General features: G+C 45.3%; 6 protein-coding genes across 9 annotated transcripts in view; 3 read left to right on the top strand and 3 right to left on the bottom strand.

Moving 5' to 3' along the window:
- Positions 1 to 2,193: 2,193 nt before the first annotated feature.
- LOC108031845 (uncharacterized) lies at positions 2,194 to 3,645 on the top strand. The gene is made up of 2 exons (XM_017105595.3): positions 2,194 to 2,561; positions 2,622 to 3,645. The coding sequence occupies exons 1-2, from the start codon at positions 2,424 to 2,426 to the stop codon at positions 3,195 to 3,197; spliced, it is 714 nt and encodes a 237-aa protein (XP_016961084.1). The 5' UTR covers positions 2,194 to 2,423; the 3' UTR covers positions 3,198 to 3,645.
- Positions 3,646 to 4,689: 1,044 nt separating this feature from the next.
- LOC108031844 (uncharacterized) lies at positions 4,690 to 6,142 on the bottom strand. Its single transcript, XM_017105594.3, has 2 exons — positions 5,817 to 6,142; positions 4,690 to 5,755 (listed from the first exon to the last, which is right to left on the bottom strand). The coding sequence occupies exons 1-2, from the start codon at positions 6,028 to 6,030 to the stop codon at positions 5,208 to 5,210; spliced, it is 762 nt and encodes a 253-aa protein (XP_016961083.1). The 5' UTR covers positions 6,031 to 6,142; the 3' UTR covers positions 4,690 to 5,207.
- A 34-nt stretch (positions 6,143 to 6,176) lies between these two features.
- On the bottom strand, positions 6,177 to 11,129 carry LOC108031860 (T-complex protein 1 subunit eta). Its single transcript, XM_017105614.3, has 5 exons — positions 10,975 to 11,129; positions 10,536 to 10,796; positions 9,646 to 10,465; positions 9,211 to 9,534; positions 6,177 to 6,603 (listed from the first exon to the last, which is right to left on the bottom strand). The coding sequence occupies exons 1-5, from the start codon at positions 10,975 to 10,977 to the stop codon at positions 6,377 to 6,379; spliced, it is 1,635 nt and encodes a 544-aa protein (XP_016961103.1). The 5' UTR covers positions 10,978 to 11,129; the 3' UTR covers positions 6,177 to 6,376.
- LOC108031859 (uncharacterized) lies at positions 6,862 to 9,128 on the top strand. Its single transcript, XM_017105613.3, has 2 exons — positions 6,862 to 7,294; positions 7,374 to 9,128. Exons 1-2 carry the CDS (start codon positions 6,988 to 6,990, stop codon positions 8,912 to 8,914), a joined length of 1,848 nt encoding a protein of 615 aa, XP_016961102.1. The 5' UTR covers positions 6,862 to 6,987; the 3' UTR covers positions 8,915 to 9,128.
- A 448-nt stretch (positions 11,130 to 11,577) lies between the features above and the next one.
- LOC108031425 (uncharacterized) overlaps positions 11,578 to 23,798 on the top strand; it is a 25,052-nt gene continuing 12,831 nt past the window's right edge. For 2 of the 4 annotated variants that reach the window (XM_017104826.3, XM_044095326.2), the window contains exons 1-5: positions 12,739 to 13,207; positions 14,594 to 15,311; positions 15,844 to 16,075; positions 18,801 to 18,914; positions 19,570 to 19,839. In XM_017104826.3, the coding sequence (XP_016960315.1) occupies positions 14,737 to 15,311; positions 15,844 to 16,075; positions 18,801 to 18,914; positions 19,570 to 19,839 (1,191 nt within the window). In that variant the 5' untranslated portion in view covers positions 12,739 to 13,207; positions 14,594 to 14,736. Of the gene's footprint in view, positions 11,788 to 12,738; positions 13,208 to 14,593; positions 15,312 to 15,843; positions 16,076 to 18,800; positions 18,915 to 19,569; positions 19,840 to 23,798 lie in introns of those variants that run through there. The other 2 variants (XM_017104827.3, XM_044095328.2) reach the window with 2 other exon arrangements.
- LOC108031428 (uncharacterized) lies at positions 16,089 to 18,440 on the bottom strand. Its single transcript, XM_017104831.3, has 3 exons — positions 17,855 to 18,440; positions 16,614 to 17,768; positions 16,089 to 16,557 (listed from the first exon to the last, which is right to left on the bottom strand). Exons 1-3 carry the CDS (start codon positions 18,100 to 18,102, stop codon positions 16,134 to 16,136), a joined length of 1,827 nt encoding a protein of 608 aa, XP_016960320.1. The 5' UTR covers positions 18,103 to 18,440; the 3' UTR covers positions 16,089 to 16,133.

The following is a 23,798-nucleotide window of genomic DNA, read 5'->3' as shown; positions in this document are numbered from 1 at the left end:
GTGGGAAATCTAGTTTTAGTTACAATTAACAGTTGAACTCCGAAAAACTAGACTTTCTTGCTCTAATCCAGTTTTATTCCTACTAATATTTTCTTTAATGTGAAGTTTTTACTGTATGAAAAGATTGATTTTCAGGATTATTGTAAAGTGGGCTTTAAATTTTAATGTAAAAATTCAAATAAACAGATTGAAAGTTTTGAATTACTTTCTTAGTTCTCGGGAAACTGTAACCCTAAAAGTGTTGTTAGGCCAGTTAATTGGTAAAACCATTATGCGGCTTTCCAAAGACACCCGTTTTCTAAAATAAGTTGCGTGGGCACCCAACATGCCCCGTCTCCGCAAACGGGTTACCTAGGGTATCCCAGCGAGACGGGGCAAAACAAAAGTTGCGTACACTGGTCCCCCGAACTGGGCCTGGTAGCTGTGTCTATATCTACGCAATTGGTATCTGTAAGATACACACACATCCGAAAACTCACGTTGTGCCGCCACACGCGCTGTGAGCGGAGCAGGACGGAGATACTCGAAGAGCGAAATGGGCGGCAGTCGTATTTACAAGTTTTGTGCGTTGGTCCCCGACGAGCCCGTGCCCCCACCTCCCCCTGGTCCAATCCCCAATCATCAGTCCCCATCCCCTGGGTATTTTTGTACACCCATATGTGCAGATGCGTGCAAAGTACGCAAATGCTGAAGAAAAATACAAAAAAAATTAAAATATAAAAATAAGTTGATCGCACAAAAGAAAAATATTTACCTCTGGTGGATATAACATTGGAAAAAACAATGCTTAATGTTGCTTATGATGTCTGCGAATAGGAAATTGTAGCATAGGCAAATTTACCAGGGAATGGGAAACACTACCTATGAGTTCTGTATATTCTTGGCCTCAAAATTATCCTCAGTTTCTCCCTGTGTAGAATCGTGAATATGTTGTGGGCAATCATGTGAGTGTGTGTCAACGGTTATTTTATTTTATTTTCTTCCTTCTGCTCGGGTTTTTTTCAAGCAGTGGAATAATTTCATTTTGCTGCGCAATTTCTACTATTGATCCCCGCATACTCGACTCGCATTCGTTTTATGCTTTTCTTCGGCCCGACCCTATCGCCATGGCTTCCATGAACTGCCCTGCTCTGCTTTGATACCGTTTTCTAAATTAAGGCATACTTTCGCACAAACAAACATCCGTCTATAATATAGGGTCTGTATAATACGTACGGCCCCCGATAGCACTCGCACCTTATCGCCACTGTGGCTCTGTGTACATTATAATTATTATTGCACGCGTAAACACAAAAGGCGATATGAATGGTTGTCGTTACCTCAGACGCCTGATAAGCGAACCAATCGAGCAGATGTTAACCCTTGAGAGAGTCGGAAATGCGGCCCAGACTCGTAACGGAAATGGCTTGTGAAATGAGTTCCCGAAAAAGGTGGATGATTCACGAAGCCGAAATAACCATGCGGGCTATGGCGTTACCCCTGCCATGTCGAAACTTTTATATCACTTTTATTCAGTTTACATCGGCATTCGCGTGGCCCCTCCACGTGGGAACCAATTTGGGAATGGGGCAACCATGTGTCCATCTCCCAATATGGGTAATAACACAGCAGAACTCGACTGAAATACAACGATCTTGTGTACAACATGATTTCTAAGATTTCAAATACGTACTTAGCCCATCCACGTGGGAACTTTTCCGGTTCGCTTCTGTCCGTATCGCAACAAAATATTAAGTGTGTTCAGACCCGAACCACTTACACTAATCATAAAAAGGAATTATCTTAATAGTACTATGGGTTTTGCCCTTCCCCGAGGGTATATTTTTGCGCTCGTGATAGCAATTATTTAATACAAAATTATATTACCAACGGCGCACAGCCTAATTAATATTAATGGGCCCTATTTTTATAACATAACTCCAAATTAGTGAGAGCATATAGGTTATATATCCGAAATAGATTTTATAGGCTATATTGAAGTCGTTTTATTAAGTCTCAAATATATTAGTTTACAAAAAGTACTTTGTATAATTAAATATTAATAATCATTTTTTATTTTTATAGTGTTTTTTTTAAAGATATAAGTTGTCGAATCTTCACAATACAAGATTATTTTATTTTCTGTGTTCCCCGCCTGGGTCAAAAAACTTAATAGTTTTCAGAAAGGTCATGTTGGCAACGAACCTCTCAACAAATTGAGATATTTGCTATTCAGGCACCTTGAAATGGTTTTAAGTTGGCGATCGCTCACCTCACTGTACTTACTTTTCATCTCAGCGACCACGTGACTGGCGCTTTGTCTGGCAATGGAAAATGCTCCACACGCCGAGGGCTCCCCTGGCTGTTCCCAGAAAACTCACTGAATGGATCTGTTATCGGTCAAGTGGCAGCCAAGTGATAACCCCGCCGCCTGATAAGCCGCGATGCCGAGCCTGGATTGCACGAAGTGGTGTGATCGCGAGATCTCGACTCGGAATCAGTCAAACATTTCCCACTCCGCCGGCAAGATGTGGTCCTCTACGAGTGTTTTAGTGCTCCTGGGAACACTTACTTTGGTCCAGGCATGTGTTTTGTGATGCAATATTTCCGGCAGATTTCTAACTCATCTCTAATCCCTGCAGGGTAACATGCAGTTCCACTTCTCCCTGGACTTCCATGTTAAGCCGCCAGCCAACACGACAGACACCATTGACAAGACCATTGTGGTGGAGAACAATCGGATATCATTGGTGGACAATGAAGGAACGGCTACGACTGCCAGGGCTCCGATGGCCCAGTGGACGGATCAGGATCGGTACAATCGGGACACTTTGCAGAAGGTGATTGATACCCGGAGATCGGTGCAGCAGCTGAACGCCGAGCTGTCACCCCTGGCGGGCAGGAGCTCCGACCTGGCCAGGAGAATCAAGCTGAGTCTGCGCTACGTCAACGAAGTGGATGCCGCCCTTGAGGACTTGACCAACTTTGGTCAGCTGGTGGAGCTGCTCAGAAAGTTCGTCGCCCTAGTGGACAACCTAAGGGATCCGAACAACTTCGGTGGAGTACGCAGCCTGGAGTACGTACTCATGAAGCTAGCTCTCGAGAAGTACGATCTTCCCAATAAGCGACAGGAGATCGGAGCGTACTTAGGGCAGGCGGAGAGTGCCTGGCAGAGGTACCAAAACACGCAGGTGGTTCTGCTGGATAACTCCACCTGAGCCGAGCTCAGGGCACTTGGTCTTGGAATCTAGTTTAAGGATAGGATAGGACAGGCTAGAACCAGCATCATAGGACAAAACAATCTCTGCACGATCATCTACTAGGGCGGCATGGCCCTTGAAAGGAATAAAAGCCATCGAAGGGACTTCCTGTCTATTATTCCATTTCACTGAAATGCCCAGAATTGCTACAGGTACACGGTCGTTCGGAACTCTAGGGGTAGAAGACCTAAATCTACTGCGGTGCCGGGTTTTGTCAGGGCAGGAAAATACGTTACACACGCCGGGAATGCCTTAATACACTGAGAAAAAAGTGGATTGTTAAACCGACGGTTACATTTGAAAATAAGCAGTCTTAAAAAATAAGTATGTTAAGAATTTTAATTAAATTTTCCGTTTTTCGGTAAAATCCATCCCTTATTGTAACCTATTAAACTGTTTTAATTTATTTTTGTGACTTTTTTTTATATTTTGTTTTTTTCTTATCAAAATACAAGTTAAATTGATAGCCAGAGAAACCATCAATGAAAAGAACAAAGAATTTGCTGATAATTGGTTGCTTGAGAGTTGTAATCCACATAGAAGCAATCGATGAAAGAAAAGTGCAGCTATAAAAGGAAATTTTCTTCTATAACGTAAAGTAGATTTTTCCCAGTGTTTTTCCATTCAGCAGATGCAGGTAGTCGGATGCGAGGATCTAAGGGAGCATTTAATAGCGCACAACAGCTGCCAGAGCCGTTGCTAATGGGTGAAGTGGAGGGTAGGGTCCCGATCGCAGACTGAAATTTCCGAGACCCGAAACAACCACCGAAAACCATATGCAGTTAAGTGGGAATTGGGATGGGGGACTCCGAGGAGAACGGCATTATCAAATCGGTACGGGCCACATTTGTCATGTGGAGTACGGGGGCGGGTTTTCGGGGTAACGGTCCCAGTTCCATACCCCCCATAGGAGTCACTCCTGAAACTTCCAACCGTCTGGAACGCTTGAAAGGCGACACCGAATCCGAATCTCTGAGTTACCCCTACGGCTTCCTTAACTGTTTTCAGCGATTTCTTTTTTAAGGGTGTCGTCTGAAGTGTGGTCTTATGAATACACTCGTAAAACACATGAATATGCCTTGATGTTGAGCAAAAAACATGAAGAAATCTGTATACATAATGGAAACTCGATTGGCATAGGAGGGACAAGCTGTATGGATACAGGTTTAAGCTCTTTTTTATCAACATCAGCCGAAACTGGTCGGACCGCTTTGGAACACAGGCCATCCGATGGCTTATGTATCTTTTTGACAGTTTATGTTTGTACTAAAATTTCGCTGCAGGCGATAAATATGTATTGGGACAGCATCCGGCCGAGCAAGGGATTATTCTTAGGCAGCTGCATGGAAAGTAGTAGGGCAAGCCATTTGAATAAAAATATCAATTACGTTGCATACAGAATTGGAAACAAAAATGTCATACGAGTATACCATAAATAAGATTTAAAAAGTAACGACGAAACAAATTTACAATTTTATTTGAGCCTTATATTTTAAATTTCTGCTTAAATCAAAGTTGTATAATCAATAAGGATCCTTAGCTTAATGTGTTCAATTATTATTATTCCTAATTTGTATTGTATAAGGCACTAAAGTTTACTGTAAAGACGAATCTAGATGATTAGCAATATTAAATCACATACAGCACATATTAAACATTAAAATAAGATTCAATAAATTGACAAGGACAATTATATTACCAGGGGTAAAATAAAAATGATCCTGATCTTTAGTATTTTTCACAATTTCAGTTATTTAAGAAAAGTGTTCACTGAATCATATTTTATGAACCAACATTTTTGTAAGTAGTTGAGAAATTACAATTTTTAAAATTTTGCGCCAAGGGCTGTAACCGATGTTCGATAACGATTACTTTGCATCTAATGGTCATGTTAGCTCTCTGTTAACTACATCCGCTGTTGATGTAAATGCATAGCCAAAAGCATGATTTAAGTTTTGCTCTTATCTTTTAATTTGGCTTAAAATTGCGAAGTATTTTGAGGACCTCGATCTGGAAGTCTAGCTTGCGATCGGCGTCCATCCGTTGCATGTGGGGCTTAATGGTGTCGAAGAAGGCCTGGTCGGGATCAGTGGATGTGAAGGCGCCATTTGTACTACAAGGCGGATCTGCTGGAACCTGAGGGAGGGGAATGATCTCAGGAGGCGTAGGATCCTGGCTTGTGTAGGTCAGATCCTCCAGCACCGCTTGTAGTTTGTCCGGAGTCGCTGGATTATTGGTGTCGGCCTCCAAACTTGTTTCCAGGCCGGAGTTCCTCCTTCTGGGCGTCTTTGCAGATCTCTGAGCGGCTGTCGGCCGTTTCCGTTTCAACGGGGGCTTGGGCTCCTCCTTCAAGGGCTCCTCGTCGTCCTCCGATTCGGCTTTCACGTCCAGCAGGAAACTCAGCTCCTTTTCGTAGATGTAAGATGCTCTGGCCACCTCCTCGCCATTTTGACGCAGCCGGTTGACCCGCAAATAGCTGTCCCTGGTGTTTTTCCACCGTTTGAGCAGGGTTTTTACTGGTAAATAAAGGTACAGGTATGATTATTATAAAGCTTTCATATCCGGAGCACAACCCACCGATTTCCTGCTTTTCCGGCTCGCTGGAGGCCTCAAAATTGGAGCACAGCTCCTGACCAACTTGCTGCCAGGCCTGATCCCTCAGCTCCCGGTTGTGGAAGTTCGGATGCCGCCTCTCCCATATAATCGTGCGTTTGTGCACCGCGTCAATAAACTCGTACATCGAGTAACGCAGATTGCTGCCCGCCGATCGAAGGACCTTGTGATTACCCATGTTTATTGTTTATTTACGGGACGGATTGGATCAACAATTAAAATTGTTGCGCTTAACAGCACGAAAGCCGCCTAACAGCACTCGCTGCAGAGAGTGGCCACCTTGTCCCGGATTTGAATTAAAAACGTTTATTTATGTTATGAAAATAAGTTTTCAATTTTGTTTGTTTTATTATTAAACATATACAGATAGGTCAGTGGATTATTGTTGCTGTTGTTGTTCTGGCTTCCAAGCGAGCGAAATGCGAAGGTATGACCGAGTAATACGTGTACGTGTTAAATTAGGAGAGAAATGTGTGTTGATGATTAGGGTGCGGAGAGTTCTCTGGATTTCTGGATGATTTCATTTACATGGGCCTGCCCATGCCGCGACCCATGCCCATGCCGCCGCCCGCCATCGGGGCTTCCCCGGCCTTGGGACTCTTTATTGTCTCGTCGACGGACAGGATCATGCAGGCTGCCTCGGCGGCCGCTGTCAGCGCGTTGATCTTGATGATCGACGGCTCCCACACGCACTGCTCGTAGTTGTCCGAGATGTCCTCCTTGTTGATGTCGACGCCGAACCATTGGCCGCCTGCAACGAATTAAGTGGCAAAATATTATTAAACTTATACAACTTTATACCTTTATAAGCTACACCATCTTATTTAAATTCAAATGTATATGTTCTTAAAAAGTTTAAAAGATAGTTTTTTTAAATTTTATTTTTGAAACGGTCTGGTATTTTAAATTTCCCACCGATTTAAACGGCAACATTCCGCCCAGGTGGCAACGCCGCCGGCAGCCCGCGAAACAGACGAATCGAGAAGGTGCGAAAGAGCACACACTATAGCACAGTGACTCAAGCGAGAGAGGGCGAGAAACAGAGAGGTCGAAGAAAAACACGCGTTGCTGCGGCTGAAATTTCCGCTGTTTACAATATTAACAATAATCTGAGAAGAAAACCAAGCCAGACAAAATGTCGAGCTCGGGGAGAAAGCGCAAGCAGCAATTGAAGCCGCGACAGGATGTCCACCGGTCGCCGGTGAAGCGGCGCAGTGTGGACATCAAGACGGAACCTTTGGACGGCTACCCAGCGCTGGCCGACTACGATTTGAGCACTGCGGACATCAAGCCGGATCTCACGGAGCTCCAGCTGCAACTGGCGGTGGAGCAGAAGTCGGACACCACTGCGAGTCGCTTGGAATTGGACAACCAGGAGAGCGACTCCGACGAAGATGGCTACTCGGAGCTCAACTACCACGAGGCGGATGTCTTCTGTCAGGGTTAGTTGCCACCCCTCCTCCCACTTTCTCAGCCCCCTTGCTTATATAATCTCTTCTCCGCCCCTCTCAAAACCGTCAGACGAACCGGATGACTACGACCCGGATTGGAGCAGCGAGCAGACCGGCTCCCGGTTGCTCTTCAAATTCCCCACTCCCAGCCAGGAAACTGGCCTGAAATTCGGCAAACGCTTCCATTGCCCGCAGCACTTCTTCAACCAGCTGCTGGGCAACCGCTCCAAGTTCTTCAGTTCCCTGGCCCAGAGCTGCAATCTGAGGGGAGGAGCATCCAAATCGCAGCCCACAACGGCCGAGGAAATGGAAACCTTTGTGGCCCTTTCCCTGCTTATGAGTGACCTAAAGCTGGATCATCTCTCGGATTACTGGAGCACCAATATGTTCTACGGCTTCGTGGGATTCACTGGAAAGATGAGCCTAGAACGCTATCACCAGCTGCTGGAATGCCTTAACTTTGATGCCTTGCCCTCGCAGACGGGTAAAACCAAGACGAAGGACTTCCCGCTCCTAAACTTCATCAACGAACGCATGGCGGACATTTACGTGTGTGGGCAGCAACTGGTGCTCAACGAACCCGTCACTTTGTGGAAGGGCAGATTCAGCTACCAAGACGACCTGCCTTACAAATTCCGCACCAATTTACTTTTGCTGCACATGCTGACTGAGCGGAGTGGCCTGGTGGTAAAGCTTCTGCCGGAGATTGTGCGGCAGGAGGATGCTCCGGCATGGGTACGGAACTCGCGGCAGCTGGTGCAGCACCGAAACGAGTTGGCTCTGGAGCTCATGGAGGACTACCAGGGAGGACGCATCGTATATGCCTCGAAGTTCTACGGCAGCTTTGGTCTGGCCCACGAGATGGCCAAGAGGAGCACCTACTGCACTGGACTGCTCGACAGGAATAGATATGGCAATAGCAAGGCGCTGGTGCATCAGCGATTGGCTAGCAACAGTATCTCCACCAGCTACGCCACTTCCCTGATGATGGTCAAGTGGCGCCGTCGGGCCAAGAGCTTGTATTTCTTCAGCTCCGACTGCTTGGCCATTTACGCAAAGGAGTTGTCCGTGCAGAAGACGATCGCGAGGCCAAAGTTGATCCAGGCGTTGGACTGGCAACTGCGCCCTTGCAACGAGAGTCGCCAGCACCTGATCCACTACCAACCAGCCTGCCAGGAGCTGCCGGCGGACAAGAAACTTGCCATTTTCCTACTCAACATTCTCGTCCACAATGCCTACTTGTTGTACCTGGCCAACGGGCAGAATCCGCGAGGCGGTCATCTCAAAAGCTACTCAGAGTTCCGTGTGGCCATAATCAAATCGCTGCTAAGGGAAGAAGTGATCAGCGAGGTATTGGCTGTCAGTCCGCAGAAGTCGGAGGAACCAGAAAAAATGAAAAACAAGCCGGTGGCTGAAGCCAAAGTGAAGACCATCCGGCACGAACCTGTGGTCATTGAGCAGAATGGAAAGCCAGCGCGGAAGAACTGCCGTCATTGCCACAAAGGTGGCATGCTGCAGTTTAGCAAGTTCATATGCAACTCCTGTCCGGACAAACCGGGTCTGTGCCTGGAGCCTTGCTTCCGGCTCTGGCATGAGCAGCTCAAGAAATAGGCAGTCAGACAACCAAGTGGACCAACCGAATATACAAACAAGATTTTCCTAGACTTTTGATGGACGTAAAAGTCATATAAAACAGTTTAGAGCTGATAAAAAATATTTTCAAGTCAAGTTCAACTATCTATTAAGAAACCCTAACATCTTTTGAAATAAATAGTGTAAAGTATTTGTAAATACTTTTGAATAAATGAGTTGTTAATCATTCAAAGTTTTAAAGTTCATTTGTTGATAAATTTAAAACCCTGAATTGCCTAGAAGTTGTCAATTTACGAGTAATTTGAGAAACTTACCCTGGGCGTGCTTCTGGCGCAGCTTGTTGAGAATGTTGGTGGCGTCGAAACCGGCGTTGTCGCACAGCTGGCGTGGAATGATCTCCAGGCCCTTGGCGATGGCGGCGATCAGAAGCTGCTCCTTGCCGGCAATGGTGCGCGAGTAGTCGCGCAGCAGCTTGGACAGCTCCATCTCGATGGCACCACCTCCAGCGACGACAGAGTCGTGCTTGATTGTGCGGCGCACAATCATGATGGCGTCGTGGAGAGAGCGCTCCGTCTCCTCCAGGAACTGCTCGGCACCTCCACGCAGGATCAGAGTGCTCGTCTTGGCGTTGGGGCAGCCTGGTGAGGATAGGATTAAATAAGTTAGCTTACTTTTTTGTGACTTTAAAAAGGTATTATAAATATGATAAAATTTCCTAAAGTTTTTTGAGATAATTCGTTAATCCTTACCTTGGAAGAGGTTGAATCGCTCTCCGCCCACCTGGCGCTCCTCGAAGTGCTCGCACAGGCCCAAGACACTGGGCTTAATGTCGTTTGCCGTCGTCATGACGGCGCCACCGCAGGCCTTCATGGTGCGCTTGAGATCCTCGTCGGGAACGCGGCCGGCGCAGAATATGTCGCGGTCCGCGAAATACTGTGTGGCCACATCGCCGATGGGCAGCTTGGAGAGCACCACATTGGCTCCGGACTCGTGGATCTTGGCCAGCTTGTTGTAGAGGATCTGCCACTCGGCGTCCACTACCTTCTGGTACTCCTTGACGTTGTCCACACGGATCTCGGCATTGTCGCGCTCAGCCTTCAGCTCCAGCTCGATGTTGAGTAGGGCAATCTTGCACTGGTCGTAGGACTTGGGGGCCATTTCGAAGCCGGCATAGGAGAAGGTCTTCTTAAAGGCCACGCCCGACACCAGCTGCGACTCCTCCAACGAACCGCCGGTCACCTTCTTGATGCCGATCATGTTCAGGGGCAGCAGCTCATCCAGCGAGAGCACGGCATCCACCACAATGCGGGAGAAAAAGTCCTTTTGCTGGTGGATCAGCTTGGAGGACATGGCAGTGGCCGCGCACTTCTCGAGGAAAGCGCGCTGGTCCTCTTTGGACTGTTCGACAATCTGGACGGCCATCTCGTTTATTTTCTCCATGCACAGCTGCAGGGCCTTGCGGATGGCCTTGATGATGATGCGCGGGTGGACGCCCTCCTCCACGAAGGGTTTCACCTGCTTAAGGAACTCGCCGGCCAGCAAAACCACGGACGTGGTGCCATCACCAACCTAGAGGACCCAAATCGAAGCTTCAGTAGAGTCACGTGCTTGGGCTTTCTTGAGAGGGGCAACCGCTTACCTCGGCGTCTTGTGACTTGGCAATGTCCACCAGGGTCTTGGCCGCCGGGTGGATGATTTCCAGCAGCTTCATGATGGTGGCTCCATCGTTGGAGATCGTCGCCTTGCCCTGGGCATTCACAATCAGCTTGTCCATGCCGCGGGGACCCAGGGTGGTCCGCACCGCGTCCACGATCGACTGACAGGCATTGATGTTGGACACGAGCTGCGGCTTGCCCTGCGACGTGTCGGTGCCTTCCTTCAGGAGCACGATTTGCGGTTGCTGCGGATTGTTGAGAACAAAGCGGAATATATAGTTAAAGTCTCCAATTAGTCAGCAGATGTCGTCGGCTTGCGAGAAGCTTCTTTGCAGGTTATGTTTACAATCGCATGCCGCTCGCAGCGGAGTCCCTGATTGGGGCTAACCGGTCCATCCCCTGGTTATTTGCGGCAGGACTCACCATATTTGTGTGATGGGGCTGGCCGTTTCCTCGTAAAACAGTTGAAAACTATAAAGTTCCTAGCAGACAGGCGGCAACTGGCTTTTCGTTCACGTTTTCCGCGATGAGTAATGGACCTATCGATAAATCGATTGCACTTAGGGCTTAATCGATGTCTGCGGCCAGTGTGAACGCTTGCGGAGCATTTGGCGCGAATTCTGATTGGAATTTGGAATATTTTTTATTTGGCTGAAAATTATTGTTAATTAATTAATAAAATTTAAAAATCCCAGTAGTCTAAAAATAAAATAAAAGTAAATATTAAAACCTGAATATATAAGTCTTAAAATATAAAAAGTCATTATTAAATAATATCGATATCTCTGTGACGTCACTGTTGACCGGTGAGCGGTTTTTTGAAATTGCTCCTAACTTCAAATATAGATTTGTGATTCCTTCTATTTATATAAATTTGGCGATGCACGCACGCACGTCGCTTATTCCATTTTAGAATGTGCGCCGCATCTTCAGTTTGTTCCTACCGCTCAACTTGAGTGAGTTGTGCACCGAGCAGCAATTAAATGGAAAATAAAAGAGTTGTCAAAAGGCCAAGCCGATAGAACATTCAACCGCAATTGGGTTCGGATGGAAGCAGGCAGTCTAAATCTAATTCGGTCATGTGGAATTGGAACTTTAGTTGCCCAAGACTCCTCCTAACGACGACAACGGACCAAGAGAGATGCCAATGGCTACTAGACCACAGATCGCGAAGTGATTACGAAACGAGTCAGGATTCCTATTGTCGAAAAGCTGGCTATGAAAGAAATGCAAATAGTGAGTAAGCAAAGTGGATTGTGGCTCCCACTCGATAAGGCATTCAGAGCATAGTGCAAAGTTTGTTCCCCTTTTGTGCTTCTATTTAGACTTCCACTCTGCTGACAGACTGGAATCGGAATGTGTTCCAATTGTGTCCATCATTCATCGTGTCGTTAAGGCGATTGTCAAATTTGTGTGTGATTTGTAAGGTTCCAGCTGTTGGGGTTCGTATAGTGTTATGTGTCTCGAGAAGTGGTGCAGCTTATAGCATTAAAGGTACAAACTAAAATGATTTACTTTCTGGTTTTTATTGCCCTAAAATTGGGATATTAAAAGACATTTAAATATCATACCTTCGTTGGCCCTCTCATATGATTTAAAAGTGTGGTTATTATAAACTGTATCTTTTCTGTTCTCAATAAATAACTATGCGGCTGCACGTCTCAGCAGCTCTCACGTCACGTCTTTAGATTGCACACTATCTAAAACTAGCACAAGTTTTAAGTAGTTGTATGCAAAGCACACGGAAGCGCTTAATATAAAAAATGAAAAAGAAATGGTTAAAAATGTAACTACTTTTATCTTTTTCTGAGTAGCAAAAACCACATCATATCTAATCATTACATTTCCTGAATTAATAACCCATCGATCATCACTTTAGATATCTCTTTTTTTTCGGTGTGCTTCTATTTTGACCGGATTCGGAGCGGTTGTGCGCATATTTTGGTTATTAATACTCGGCAGGTTTGTTTTTGTTATGAATACGGGAACCGGGAGGAAAAGGAATTCGGCTTTCAATTGGCTCTTCCGGCTCTACGTCGTCCGTTCTTCGGCCCTTCGGGGCACGCACATAGGCCCGAGCTTTGCCACCCCGTATCCCCAAGAACTGCATGGGCAAGTGGCAAAGCTCCTTTTAATTAAATGGAAATGGAGGCGAATGTGAAAGAGCTTGCGAAAGCTCGAGGGGCCGAGTTAGTCAATCGGTGTCCGGCCGAAACGAAAGATCTCTGCTATCGCCGAGCAAACGAAATTTTACCTAGTATAGAACACTTCTTTTAGTTTAAAATCCCAAACTAATTAAGATACTCCCCAACGAACCGAACACAACTCACTTGAATTCCGACGAACTTCTGTAACTACTCGAAGAAACGAACTCTGTGAATTATTCAAAAGAATTATAGGAAATTTGGCCAAGCAATTGTCGAAGAACTGCTCCACATACCGACAATATTTTACTTGGTCCGTACGCGAAAAAAGTCTATTGAACATTAACGTATTGACGTCATTACACTGTAAGAAACAGTGGCAAGCAGGCAGTAAATAAACTGCTTACATTGCAACATCGTCGGGCCGTTGAGTGAGTTAGTGAGTGAATATACACAAGTTTGAGGCACGCCAAACTTCGGTCTACGACGCCCAAGGATTTCAGAAGCTAATGGTGCGTATACGTGATCTTCAGTGAATCAGCCGCGAAGACTGTACTCTCGACGGCTGACCGACTCATCGTTTGGCAATATTTTCAAAATGATATATGCCTCAAAATATACATGCTTAAAGAGCAAAAAGAGACTTTCATCCGCCCGTGTGCACGATGTGGATGGAAACCGAGTGGGTGGCTTCGCTCGAACCAAGCCAATCCCATCCAAGCCGGTCACATCGAGGCTGTGATGTCACCATGGCGTGTATGTCGTCCCGAAAACACTTTATTAACGAGTTGACTGGGGCAGCGGTTTTTAATTTAATTAAATGAAATGCAACATGAGAGCCATAAAGCGCCAAAGAGTCCAAAAGTAAACATCACACTGTAAACCTACACCTCAAAGCAAGCATCATTACCATTTCAACGACCTCTGATGAAATCGCAACATGTTATAAAGTCGTTACTTACTGCTCCCCTCATATTTTTAAACATCTCTCTATCCTAAAATTATTTTTATGGTTCCAATTCGATTGAAAGTTCCATCAATAAGCCTTGAAAGTAAAATACATAGATATTCTAAAAATATGGTTTCTTTACACCAATAAACTTGGCGATCATCCACTTAAGGCCCTCCCTATAAACACCTAATGGACCGTGTTGGAAAAACAAATCAAATTCCAATTAAGCGCCAGAAGGTTGCTAAGTACACACATATGTCGCTCCACATATATAGATCGCGGCCTTGATAAAGATGATCGGGCAGAACTCTCGGAGAGCATTTTATGAACTGAGGGCCCCAGTCGTGTGTGCAGCCCATACAGAATATATAGATGCTTTGTTATAATCTCTGGGGCGGATGTGGGAGCAATGCAAAGAATTCTGCTCTAGAAAAAAGTAATGAAAAACGCTTTTATTGCGTGTAAAGAGCCCCCCGGGGGGGTACCAGAACCAAACACATGTACTCTCGTTCTATTCCAAAAGGCGCGCCACATGACGTCATTAGGAAAGGCCATTCGGGACCAGTTTATTTGGTAAACCCAACGCAGTCCGCGTTGTAAACCATTTCCCAGTCCCATGGTGCCTATACGAGTATGTTTCTTTTCATTCATGTGTGGCCCTACCCATTGTGGCGAAATGAAAGAAAAAGCTTTTCCGTGGAAATCAATAATGGGGGATACTTGTTGATTAGTTCAGGGCAGCGAGGAAAAGCGCAGAGAAGTCAACGGCTAAACAGAAGCCATTGCAATGCAGCCAGACAAAAGAGAATCTTTGCCTTTCAGATGAAAGATGTAACCTCCTTTCTGAAAAAATATTTTAAAATCATCCATACTTTTTCATATTAAAGAAAGTCGGATACACTTTATTTATACATATGATTAAAAAATCACAACTGTTCCATTTCAGATTGAGGAGAATCCAACGATGACCAGGTGAAGTATAGCAGGGACTTTCGGCAGGCTCGGTGTGCACCGCATATGCAGTACTTGAAAAAGCAGAAACCCAAAAAAAACGACGGCAACATTTTTATATACTAAAGTTACATAAAAATGGCTGAAAACCAAAACAAAACGACCTCTAGCAAGGGATGCAATGGGAGCAGGACCGCCAATGTCCTGGCGCCCCACAATGGGACTGTGGTTCGCAGGACGGATCCGGGCTCCAAACTCAGAGAGGGCTTCCACACGGAAAAGCACGAAATCGAGGACTGGCAAGCGCTGGCCAAGAACAAGCTGAAGCGAAAGAAGAAGCTGAGCACCTCCCTCACATCCGTGGGGGATACGGTGAACCAGGAGAAGCGCACCCGCATCGAGGGCATCCAGCTGCACTGTCGTGGGAAATTGACACCCAGGGATACGGAATCCTTCGAGGCCCAAAAGGGGCCATCTACAGGGTCATCCAAGCAAATGGGCAAGGTTGACAAAGAGCGGGAGCGACCCGTAATAATTGGTGGTGTGACCACCACAAATGTGATAGCAGCCCCGCCGCAGAGGATCAAGAGGAAGCTGCAGGAGAATCTGGACACCATCCAGAAGCTAAACGCCCTCACAGAGCAGCTGCGCCTGGAGGTGAATGAGCTGAAGTCCAGCCTGATCACAGAAAGGGGAGCAGTGAGGGCCCTAAGGTGAGTTCTTTATCAATTACTATAAATAAATAATATATAAGTTGAAAAATTCACATACAATAAAAAAGTTCGAACTATTTAAGCATAATACTCTAGCTTAATACATAACTTTCAATTTATATTCCTAATTCAAATGTATGGGAAGACTGTTTTTAATGACCCTTGACCTAAGTCGCGTTCGACAATCAGTAAACCAAGAAATTTAATCTGTCAACCGAGATTTGTATATAAGAATGAGTGCATATATAAATAAACCTATATGTGCAGGCACTGAAAGTGTGATTTACTGATTGTGACGTTTGCTAATTTCAAAATAAAAATCTGCTTCCAGACTTCACACTTTATAAGGCACATACATTTGTGCATTCAGAAAAAGTCATAATACCTTTATTGATTTTCTCTAAACATATATCGACAGTGCAGTGTTGAATTAGTTAAGTAAATAAATAGTAAACTTGTGCATTACTTTTTTGATGTTATTTCTGGGATTAATTTTTTAAAACCTTGAACTCATCGCCTTTCTCCCCACCAGGGCTCAAAACGACGCAGATAGTCGTCGGTGGAAGAGCGAGGTGAAGAAGCTGCAGCAATCGCTGGACATTGCCAAGAAGAGCAATGGGCTGAAGAAGGCCACCGAATCGGGCCCAGACTCGGCCGGCACCCATGTGACCGCCGACGGCCTCATCAACTATGAAATCCAAAGACTGACTAACGAGATCGCCGTGCTGAAGGAAGCGAACCGAAGCAAGGAGGAGAAGACCCAGGTAAGTGGCTGCCACGTCGTCATCGCAATCATCGCGCGTTGCATGCTGCATGCGACAATTAGTGCCGCCGCTTTGTTACCGCCAGGTTGTAGTTGTGGGTCAAGTGCTCCCAGGCCAGCACGATGCATGCCAGTCCGATCCCCACCAGCCAGAGTGCGAATACGGCGTGGAAGTGCTGCAGCTTGAGGACCACGGGATCGTCACTGCTGCTGCCCCGCCGCCGATTGACCACATTCAAACCTGACTTTATAAAGGCGGAGTTCATGATTCTGTCCCAGTATCGCTCGAAGCCAAACTCATGCGAACTCCGGATCAGCGAGTCCAGGAAGCCCAGGTAGGGCGATCCGTAGGGAACGATGTAGACGGCGTGAAATGGCACCAGGCAGCTGTTCATCAGGTGGAAAAAGGGACGACCCAGGTGCATGTGCACCCGGTTGTTCACCTGGAAACGGGCGATGTGGTACTTCTCCAAATAGGCATATCTGGGGAATGTGTCAGTATTGTCTCATAGGAATCTCTCCAAAATAGATGCACCCACCTGATATCATTGTTCTTCATCATTTCGTACATCTGGGCGTCCGGAACTTCCAGCATTTGTTCGCGAATCCTAGACTCGTGCTTGTGTCCCAGGGTGAGGAAGTGCTGGATGTGTTTCAAGTGCCTCGGGCGGATGAGGATGCGGTAGTGGGACCGGGCCAAGGCTCCCAAATGGTTTATATCCGGCAGATAGGGTTGGAACACCATCATGCTGGTCAGATTTCCCTTGAAGGCCGAGCAGATGAGCAGTCCGAAGTAAAGCCAGAAGATCAGGAACATTCGTAGTGAGTGGTTTCGCGGAATGCTGGTCATGGGCATGGTTAGGGCTCCGGCGAAGAGTTGCATGGGAGCCCCACCCACTCCGGCCTCCAGAATATAGCAGAAGACATTTCCCACCAGCACAGAGGCCAGAATAAGGGCCCAAACCGAGGTGCCGAATGATCGAAATATATTCCAGAAAGTGGGAGCCGTCTTGGCCTTCGGTACGATCACACAGAGATCATCGCGCATGTGGGAGACCGTATTCTCCGCCAGCTTCTTGAAGGTATCCGGAGCCAGGAAGCGGATATTCAAGGCCACATCCACATACTCCCTGGCCACCTCAAAGAAGCATATGTCCGAGCTGAGATTGTGGTTGTTGTAGGAGTGCGGGCGGGTTATCATCATGGTGGCGTTCAGTCTCTCGGCCACATAGCCCGCCAGCAGGCCATCCGAGCCGAGGACGATTCCCTGCCTCCAGAAGATCGCCCGCACGTCGTCCTTGTAGATGCACATCCTCAGCGGTTTTCTCTGCATATTCGGTATGGTCTTGGGAAAAAGCTGCTCCAGAGTGGGCACTCCACTGTTGTCCACCGGTATCAAATAGTTGTCCGTAAAAGGATTGTACCGATACGCATTAAGACGGTTATCCCGCCAGTAGAGGATCACTATGTTTAAGAGCCAGAGCTTCCAGAATTGTCGGAAACTGGCCCGCATCCAGGCATCGGAAACGGTGTCGGCGTCTCTTACCAGGAGGAAAACATGCGATCGGTGCTTGGCAGCCGACTTCTTGCGGATGAGAGACAGTTCCAAAGGTTGGGAGATGTTCGTTATGATCATCACCATGTACATGAGTATTCCATCATCCTTGACCGCCTCAAGGGGTCCATTCTGATTTCTGGAAAGGATGGATAGGGGCTTTCTTAAAACTGAGTGTTTCCAATTAATAAAGAAATCTTATCTGGAAAACATTGTATATCGTACCTCAGGGATATGTAGGATATGTCGCACTTGGTCACCTCTCGCAGAATCTGTCCCGTGTGCTCGTGGGAGGTTTGGTTCTCGAAGTAAACGAAGAGCACTTTGATCTTAGCTTTGCAGAGGATCTCGCTCATCTTGACCATTAGGTGAGAACTCTTCTTCAGGCTCAGCGGAATTCGACTCTCACCTGCCCCAGCCAGGTGGACCAGGATTATGAGAAGCAGGATATATCTTAGCCACTGGATGGACATTGCAATGCCAACTGTTTGGCCATGGCGATGACACCTTTGTTTTTATACCCAGAGCCAATTTCGATATAGCAATTTCGTTAATGCTTGCCATATCGCCGAAGGACGTTAAGCAAATATTGTGCCATATCTTCTGCACTTTACATATCCTTCGAAGGGCCTTACGGTTTTAGTCGGCGGGTTTAGCTTATTACCAAACGTAGTTTTAAATTATGGCTTATTAACAGCATAATATTTTTAACAAAAGTTTGATTATTTTTCTTTGAATCGACCTATACTTCGTTTAATATCTGTATATAACATTTAAAACATTCATTTTAAACACTCTCTAATGCCCTAGAATATGCGTCGTATTTTAAAAAGGTTAACAACCCACTAAGTGAAAGTCTTTGGGTGTTTTCCATATGTAAATATTGTTATTCCCTTCTGTTTTAGCACGCACACCTTATAAAGGGTATGCGATTCTTCGACTGAACCAAGAACTTTCCTTTCCCGTTCTTTTTGTGGCATTTTTGTAGCACTTTTGTAGCCTTTTTTGTGTGTTTCTGTGTCTCGTTTGGTTAATGGATGTGCGACCTAATCGCAAAGTGCAAACTAACAGCATGGATTAACTTGCTTCTGGCCTCTCCCGCTGCTTAGAGTCCCCGGCTCCAAAGTTGGCAGCACGCACATGTAGTATATGATTCGACCGTTTCTTGCAGATTATGGGGCAGGCTGATAGACTCAAGGCTGCCGATATGCGGCAATTGAAGAACGCGTACGAAAACCGATTGACTCACATACAGAAATCAGCCAAAATTGAAATAACACGTTTGGTAAGTTGTGCGTGTAGCGGCTGCTAACGGGTCACCAAAAAGTTGGCCGAAAGGGAGACGGCGAAGAGGAGGGGGCGGGCCAGGGGGCCGAGCGGTACGGAACGGAACCCGGCGGCTCAGAAGCGGACGGGCAACTTTTCATACGACCATTGAAATTCATACATGCATTTTGATTTTGCACAGCAAGAAAACAGGTCACTTTACCCACCCTATACTGTTTGGATTCACTGATCATATTGATTTCATAATAACACGGAAAATGGGTTCCTACTGTACTTACACAATGCTTAATTTATTTGGGAGAGAACCTGATATGGTGTATGGTAGTTAAAAAGCCTTCATACGAATTCCTCATAAAAAACACACACAATAAGTTGTTTAGTCTACGGTGGGGTAAACAACACCCTATCGTCTAACGTTTAAACATGTTTGAAATCAAACAAATTTCGCTTGAAAATATAAACAACAGTGCAATAGTCCAAAATGAGGTATACATACTATAAACACCTTAGGTTAAGGGTTTAAAGTTTGAACCTTACTGGAATGAGGCGCCCAAAGGGCTTTTATATAAATATTACGGGTATTTTTGTGGACATAATAAAGTTTATCATTGTGATGCGTGATCCTAACTAAAACCTGAAACCCTCTCTTGCAGCTAGAGGAAATAAAGACCAAAGAACGTAATATAGGACAGCTGAGGAAGGACTTGCTGGCACTGCAGAGTCCCAAGAAGCAGAAGAGGCCGAGCGAGGCCAAAGTGCCAGCGACGACGAAACCCAAAACGAACCCCAACGAAACGAGCCAAAAGCCAAAGAAACCCACTACGAAGCCAACGGGAGAAACAAAAGCTAAAGCCGAACCAGATACAGATACAGATATTGCAGTCGAGCAAAATCCCATACGCCAGGCTCAAGTTACACCTGAGGTGAGTCTGTGCTTCGGTTTTAATTCTTTGGCTTTTTTAACTTTTTGGGTTGGGGGGCCGCCAGCCAGCCAGCCAGCCAGCCAGCACTTGAACTTGTCTGGGAGGCGGGTTAAAAGTTAAGAGCTCGGCCAGATACAGTATCTGTATATCGGCTTCCCAGAGTGTGTACATGTATCCATAGGCGCAGCTGCCGCTGGAGTACCTATATCTGCAGCTTCATCTGCATCTGTATCTCTGCCTGTGGTTATGCACTATTGGCATGATCTATGATATAATTTTGCGTTAGTTATGAGAATGGCAAAGACAACAATCGCCGCGTCGATAAGCGGTGGGCAGAAAAAAAGAAGTGGAAAAATCGGGGGAAAAAGTAATGAAAAAACCTGCTGCGGCAGTTGCAGCGTTGCAGTTGCAGCAGCGCAAGTGTTGCAAGTGGATCGCTGGCGAGAGCGAGAGAGAGAGAGAGAGAGTGGAGCGGTCGCTGCCAAGCCGGTTTTTCGCACCACTCACTCACTCACTCACTTTCTCTCCCGCCGCTCGAGAGTTTACCGCTCGCATGAATGGCCGTTCAGTTCGGTTTTTAAGTTCGCAGCGCTCGCAGGTGTCGCAGGTGTCTGTATCTCAGTTTCATTCGGATATCTAAAACCCTACAAAAGATACTACACCCAAGTGAAGTGCACAAATCAAACGGAGCATAATACCGAGTGCATAATCGGGAGAAATTCGCGGCCCAGAATCGGCGGTCTCTTGAAAAGAGGCGCTAATGAAAAGCCCAGCGGAGTGCATTGTCTGATTTTCTATGCCAAAAATGTAGGAACCAAATGCCACACATTGACGGATACACACCATCAAATACCAGCCGAAAAACACAAACAATAGTTGTTTTTGAACAGAGGAAAACCTATTCACAGTTTGTCTTTCTCTTCGGCATTGTCTACGCACACGAACCCATATTTTCACCGACTTCGCACTACAGTTTAGTGGAATATGCCAAAAATGATCGAAATTAATTGCCTTTCACACCCCTTTCGGACCTCCGCTTCGTGATTTGTGGCCGTAAGAGGCTCGTTACGTTCCAGTGATCGAATTCGATTTTACAGTTCATTAATCGCGCCTGCTCGTAATTGTTTTCATCGCTGCCAAAGTAGTCGAGAATTTGCTGCGAAGCTCCAAGATCCCGGGATCATTGGATCGGATCGGATCAGATGGGATGGGTGTGTATCGGATCGCATCTGGGCGATCTCTTTAATCCGCGATCGCATGTCGGCCAGTGCGCCAGTTTCTAGCAGTCATTTGCATAGCAAAGTGCAGCAGCAACATCGCCGGCAATCGATGTCATCTAGCAACAAGAAATAAGCCTCGGCTTCAATCAGTGCACTGGAAAAAAGTGTTATAAATCGGGCGAAAACAGCACCTACTTGGGGGTAACAACCCGGGGAAATCGTAAAACATGTGCGAACAAATAACTGCCCCATAAAAGATTTTCTTAATTTAACGCCTCGTGAGCAGTTTGCAATCCCCGGAAATAATTAGTCATAACAAATATTGGTTTTCTCAAAGGAAACATTTTAAATATAACGAAAGGAGTAAATTCTGAGGGCATTTTTAAGTTTTTTGGCCACGTTAATATAAATAAATAAAATAAAATGTTTAAAAAGAGATTATTTTAAATAGTATTTTTATGATAAATGTTAAACTAATTACTACACTATTCAACTGAAATTGAAAGCTAGAATTGCCCCTTCAAAGGACCCAAGAACCTGCTGTCATATCACTATGATATTTTCACCCCATCAAGAGAACAGCTTTTCTTCAGTCTAGTAAGATGTTTACTCTTGTCGATGTTCGCTGATCATTTCACCTGAGTGATTGATGTTTTCGCCTGTGTACTGGCCACCACTCTCCCCTAAGTCAAGAGTCTTTGAGGAAAAAGTGTGTGGTTGTGGGGAGTGTGTGTGCACACCACCAATTGGGGTCAGTGAAAAGCTTTTAAAATGTTAACGCTATTTTAAATACGATATGTTGCTTTGGGCCTGGGTATGGGTATGACTAGGCCGCTGCTGCCTGCAAAATTTAGTCATCCCCATCTTCCCATCGCCATCGCCATCGCCATCGCCATCGCCATCGCCAAACGACAGTAAAAGCGAGGCGCTGGCAAGGTAATGGTGATTGTGGTGATGATGTTGCTAAAACAAGACGCCAAGACTGCGGACGCTACCAATATGCAAAGTAATCACAACACACAAAGTGTGCGGGCAACAACAAGCGACACGGGAGTGAAAAAAGGGGTGTGTGAAATGGAAATGTGAACCATATGCAAATCGCGAATCGTTTGCCCGAATGTGTCTATAAATTTCGATGTTTTAGTGAAATTACCACGGTGAAAACTATTCGCCATCTGCCATCAAAGAAACTGAAACCTGAAAATTGCGGTTAATTGTTTTTGTCAAGCGAAATCCACACCTTCATATGTGGGAATAATGCATAAATACGCCTGACAATGGACTACTACTACAACCGGAGGGATGTCAAGGTAATTGACCACTGCCAAAGCCAGAGCAAATATAATTGTATATCTGGGGGTATAAGCCATTAAGTGATTCCTATTTCTGGTGGCACTTGTTACTCACTTCACGGGCATTGCTCATACGACGCGTAGTCCATAGACAATTAGCTTGTTGTGCGGGAGCGATGGGAAATCTGATTTATGGGAATGGAATGCCGGGTGTTTAGCATATAAAGGTGTCAGAACGGCGTCTAATTTATGGATTATAACTCGAGAACTCCAAGGCGAAGATGTTCCATTTTGAAAAGGGAAAGGCGTCTAGTAAGACATCATTCACTGCTAAAATTGGTGCTTCCGCTTTTTCTATGCAACTTTGGTTTGACTTGATTTATTTAAACTAACCTTTCTTAATAATTATAATTGGTTTTTAATATTCCAATTTAAATACCAATTTAATAAATATTTCACGATTTAAAAGTAATCAAAAATGTCATAAAAATTAATTATATATTTTTTTATAAGTTTGTTATTGATTTTTATCGCAAATCGCTTTCAAAACTCACACAGTATTTCGAAAGCTGGCACCAATCGATAAACACACTTATTAAATTAATATAATATAACGCGTAAAAACCGCCTGAAAACGAAAACTGGAGCTTATCGGCCTCAATTTAATACACTTTCAAAACCATTAAAAGATCATCTCGGGTGATTAACTATCAATCGGCTGTATCAAAGGTCTGAGCTGGCTGACATTTCTGCCACACGGCGTCTATAAGATTTGCACATTTTTGAGCACAAAAGAGGCCATCATCAAAAACAGCTGAGGCCGCGACGGATGAATAATTACCTCTCCGTGTATCTCAGATCGAAAGGGAAAGGCTGCGACTCGGACTTCGGAATCGCCACAGTTGGACTCCCAGGTTAATCCCCGGGTTCGTTGGGCGATGCGATGCAAATCAACGGTCGCAATGCATATATGTCAACGGGGCCCGGCAAGTCCATTCATTAGTTCAATTAGCTTATCCCATCCGCGCTTGACTGGCCCTCCTGATACCATAGCCCACTTCCCAGATACCAATACCGCATGCCATCTGCAATACAATATAATTCATTAGCGCATATAAACTTTCGCTTTCGCAAGATCAAATCAAAGCAGTGCCTTTGTGCAGACTCAAACCTGAATTACAATGCCAAATGCAAATATAAGACAAAATATATACCTACTAGTTGGTACCTACAGCGGGGGTCAGCAGAATAGCTCTGAGAATTGTTAAATCATTTAGGCCGTTCGAGGGGTTTTAGAAGAAAAAGTTGTACTGTCCGTTTTTGTTAAATCTCGTATGACAGGGCAAATTACAACTTTATTAATGATTTAGAATAGTCAAGGTTTGATGTATTATATTAAAAAAAATGTGTTTAAAATGAAAAAAAAAAAAATATATATATATATACC

Source organism: Drosophila biarmipes, chromosome 3R (assembly GCF_025231255.1).
Source record: "Drosophila biarmipes strain raj3 chromosome 3R, RU_DBia_V1.1, whole genome shotgun sequence".
Classification (NCBI taxonomy): Eukaryota; Metazoa; Arthropoda; class Insecta; order Diptera; family Drosophilidae; genus Drosophila; species Drosophila biarmipes.
The sequence above is the reverse complement of the archived record's forward strand: the minus strand, read 5'-3'. Positions and strand labels throughout refer to the sequence as shown.

Bases quoted from the DNA above. Each gene is read 5' to 3' on its own strand.
- LOC108031845 (XM_017105595.3), top strand. From the start codon at position 2,424: ATGCCGAGCCTGGATTGCACGAAGTGGTGTGATCGCGAGATCTCGACT. The intron at 2,562-2,621 runs GCATGTGTTTTG...TAATCCCTGCAG, and splicing joins GAACACTTACTTTGGTCCAG to GGTAACATGCAGTTCCACTT.
- LOC108031844 (XM_017105594.3), bottom strand. From the start codon at position 6,030: ATGGGTAATCACAAGGTCCTTCGATCGGCGGGCAGCAATCTGCGTTAC. The intron at 5,756-5,816 runs GTGGGTTGTGCT...TTTATTTACCAG, and splicing joins GCCGGAAAAGCAGGAAATCG to TAAAAACCCTGCTCAAACGG.
- LOC108031859 (XM_017105613.3), top strand. From the start codon at position 6,988: ATGTCGAGCTCGGGGAGAAAGCGCAAGCAGCAATTGAAGCCGCGACAG. The intron at 7,295-7,373 runs GTTAGTTGCCAC...CAAAACCGTCAG, and splicing joins GGCGGATGTCTTCTGTCAGG to ACGAACCGGATGACTACGAC.
- LOC108031860 (XM_017105614.3), bottom strand. The intron at 10,466-10,535 runs GTAAGCGGTTGC...TGGGTCCTCTAG, and splicing joins CCAAGTCACAAGACGCCGAG to GTTGGTGATGGCACCACGTC. The intron at 9,535-9,645 runs GTAAGGATTAAC...TATCCTCACCAG, and splicing joins GCGATTCAACCTCTTCCAAG to GCTGCCCCAACGCCAAGACG.
- LOC108031428 (XM_017104831.3), bottom strand. From the start codon at position 18,102: ATGTCCATCCAGTGGCTAAGATATATCCTGCTTCTCATAATCCTGGTC. The intron at 17,769-17,854 runs GTACGATATACA...CATCCTTTCCAG, and splicing joins ATATCCTACATATCCCTGAG to AAATCAGAATGGACCCCTTG. The intron at 16,558-16,613 runs GTGGGTGCATCT...CACATTCCCCAG, and splicing joins ATGAAGAACAATGATATCAG to ATATGCCTATTTGGAGAAGT.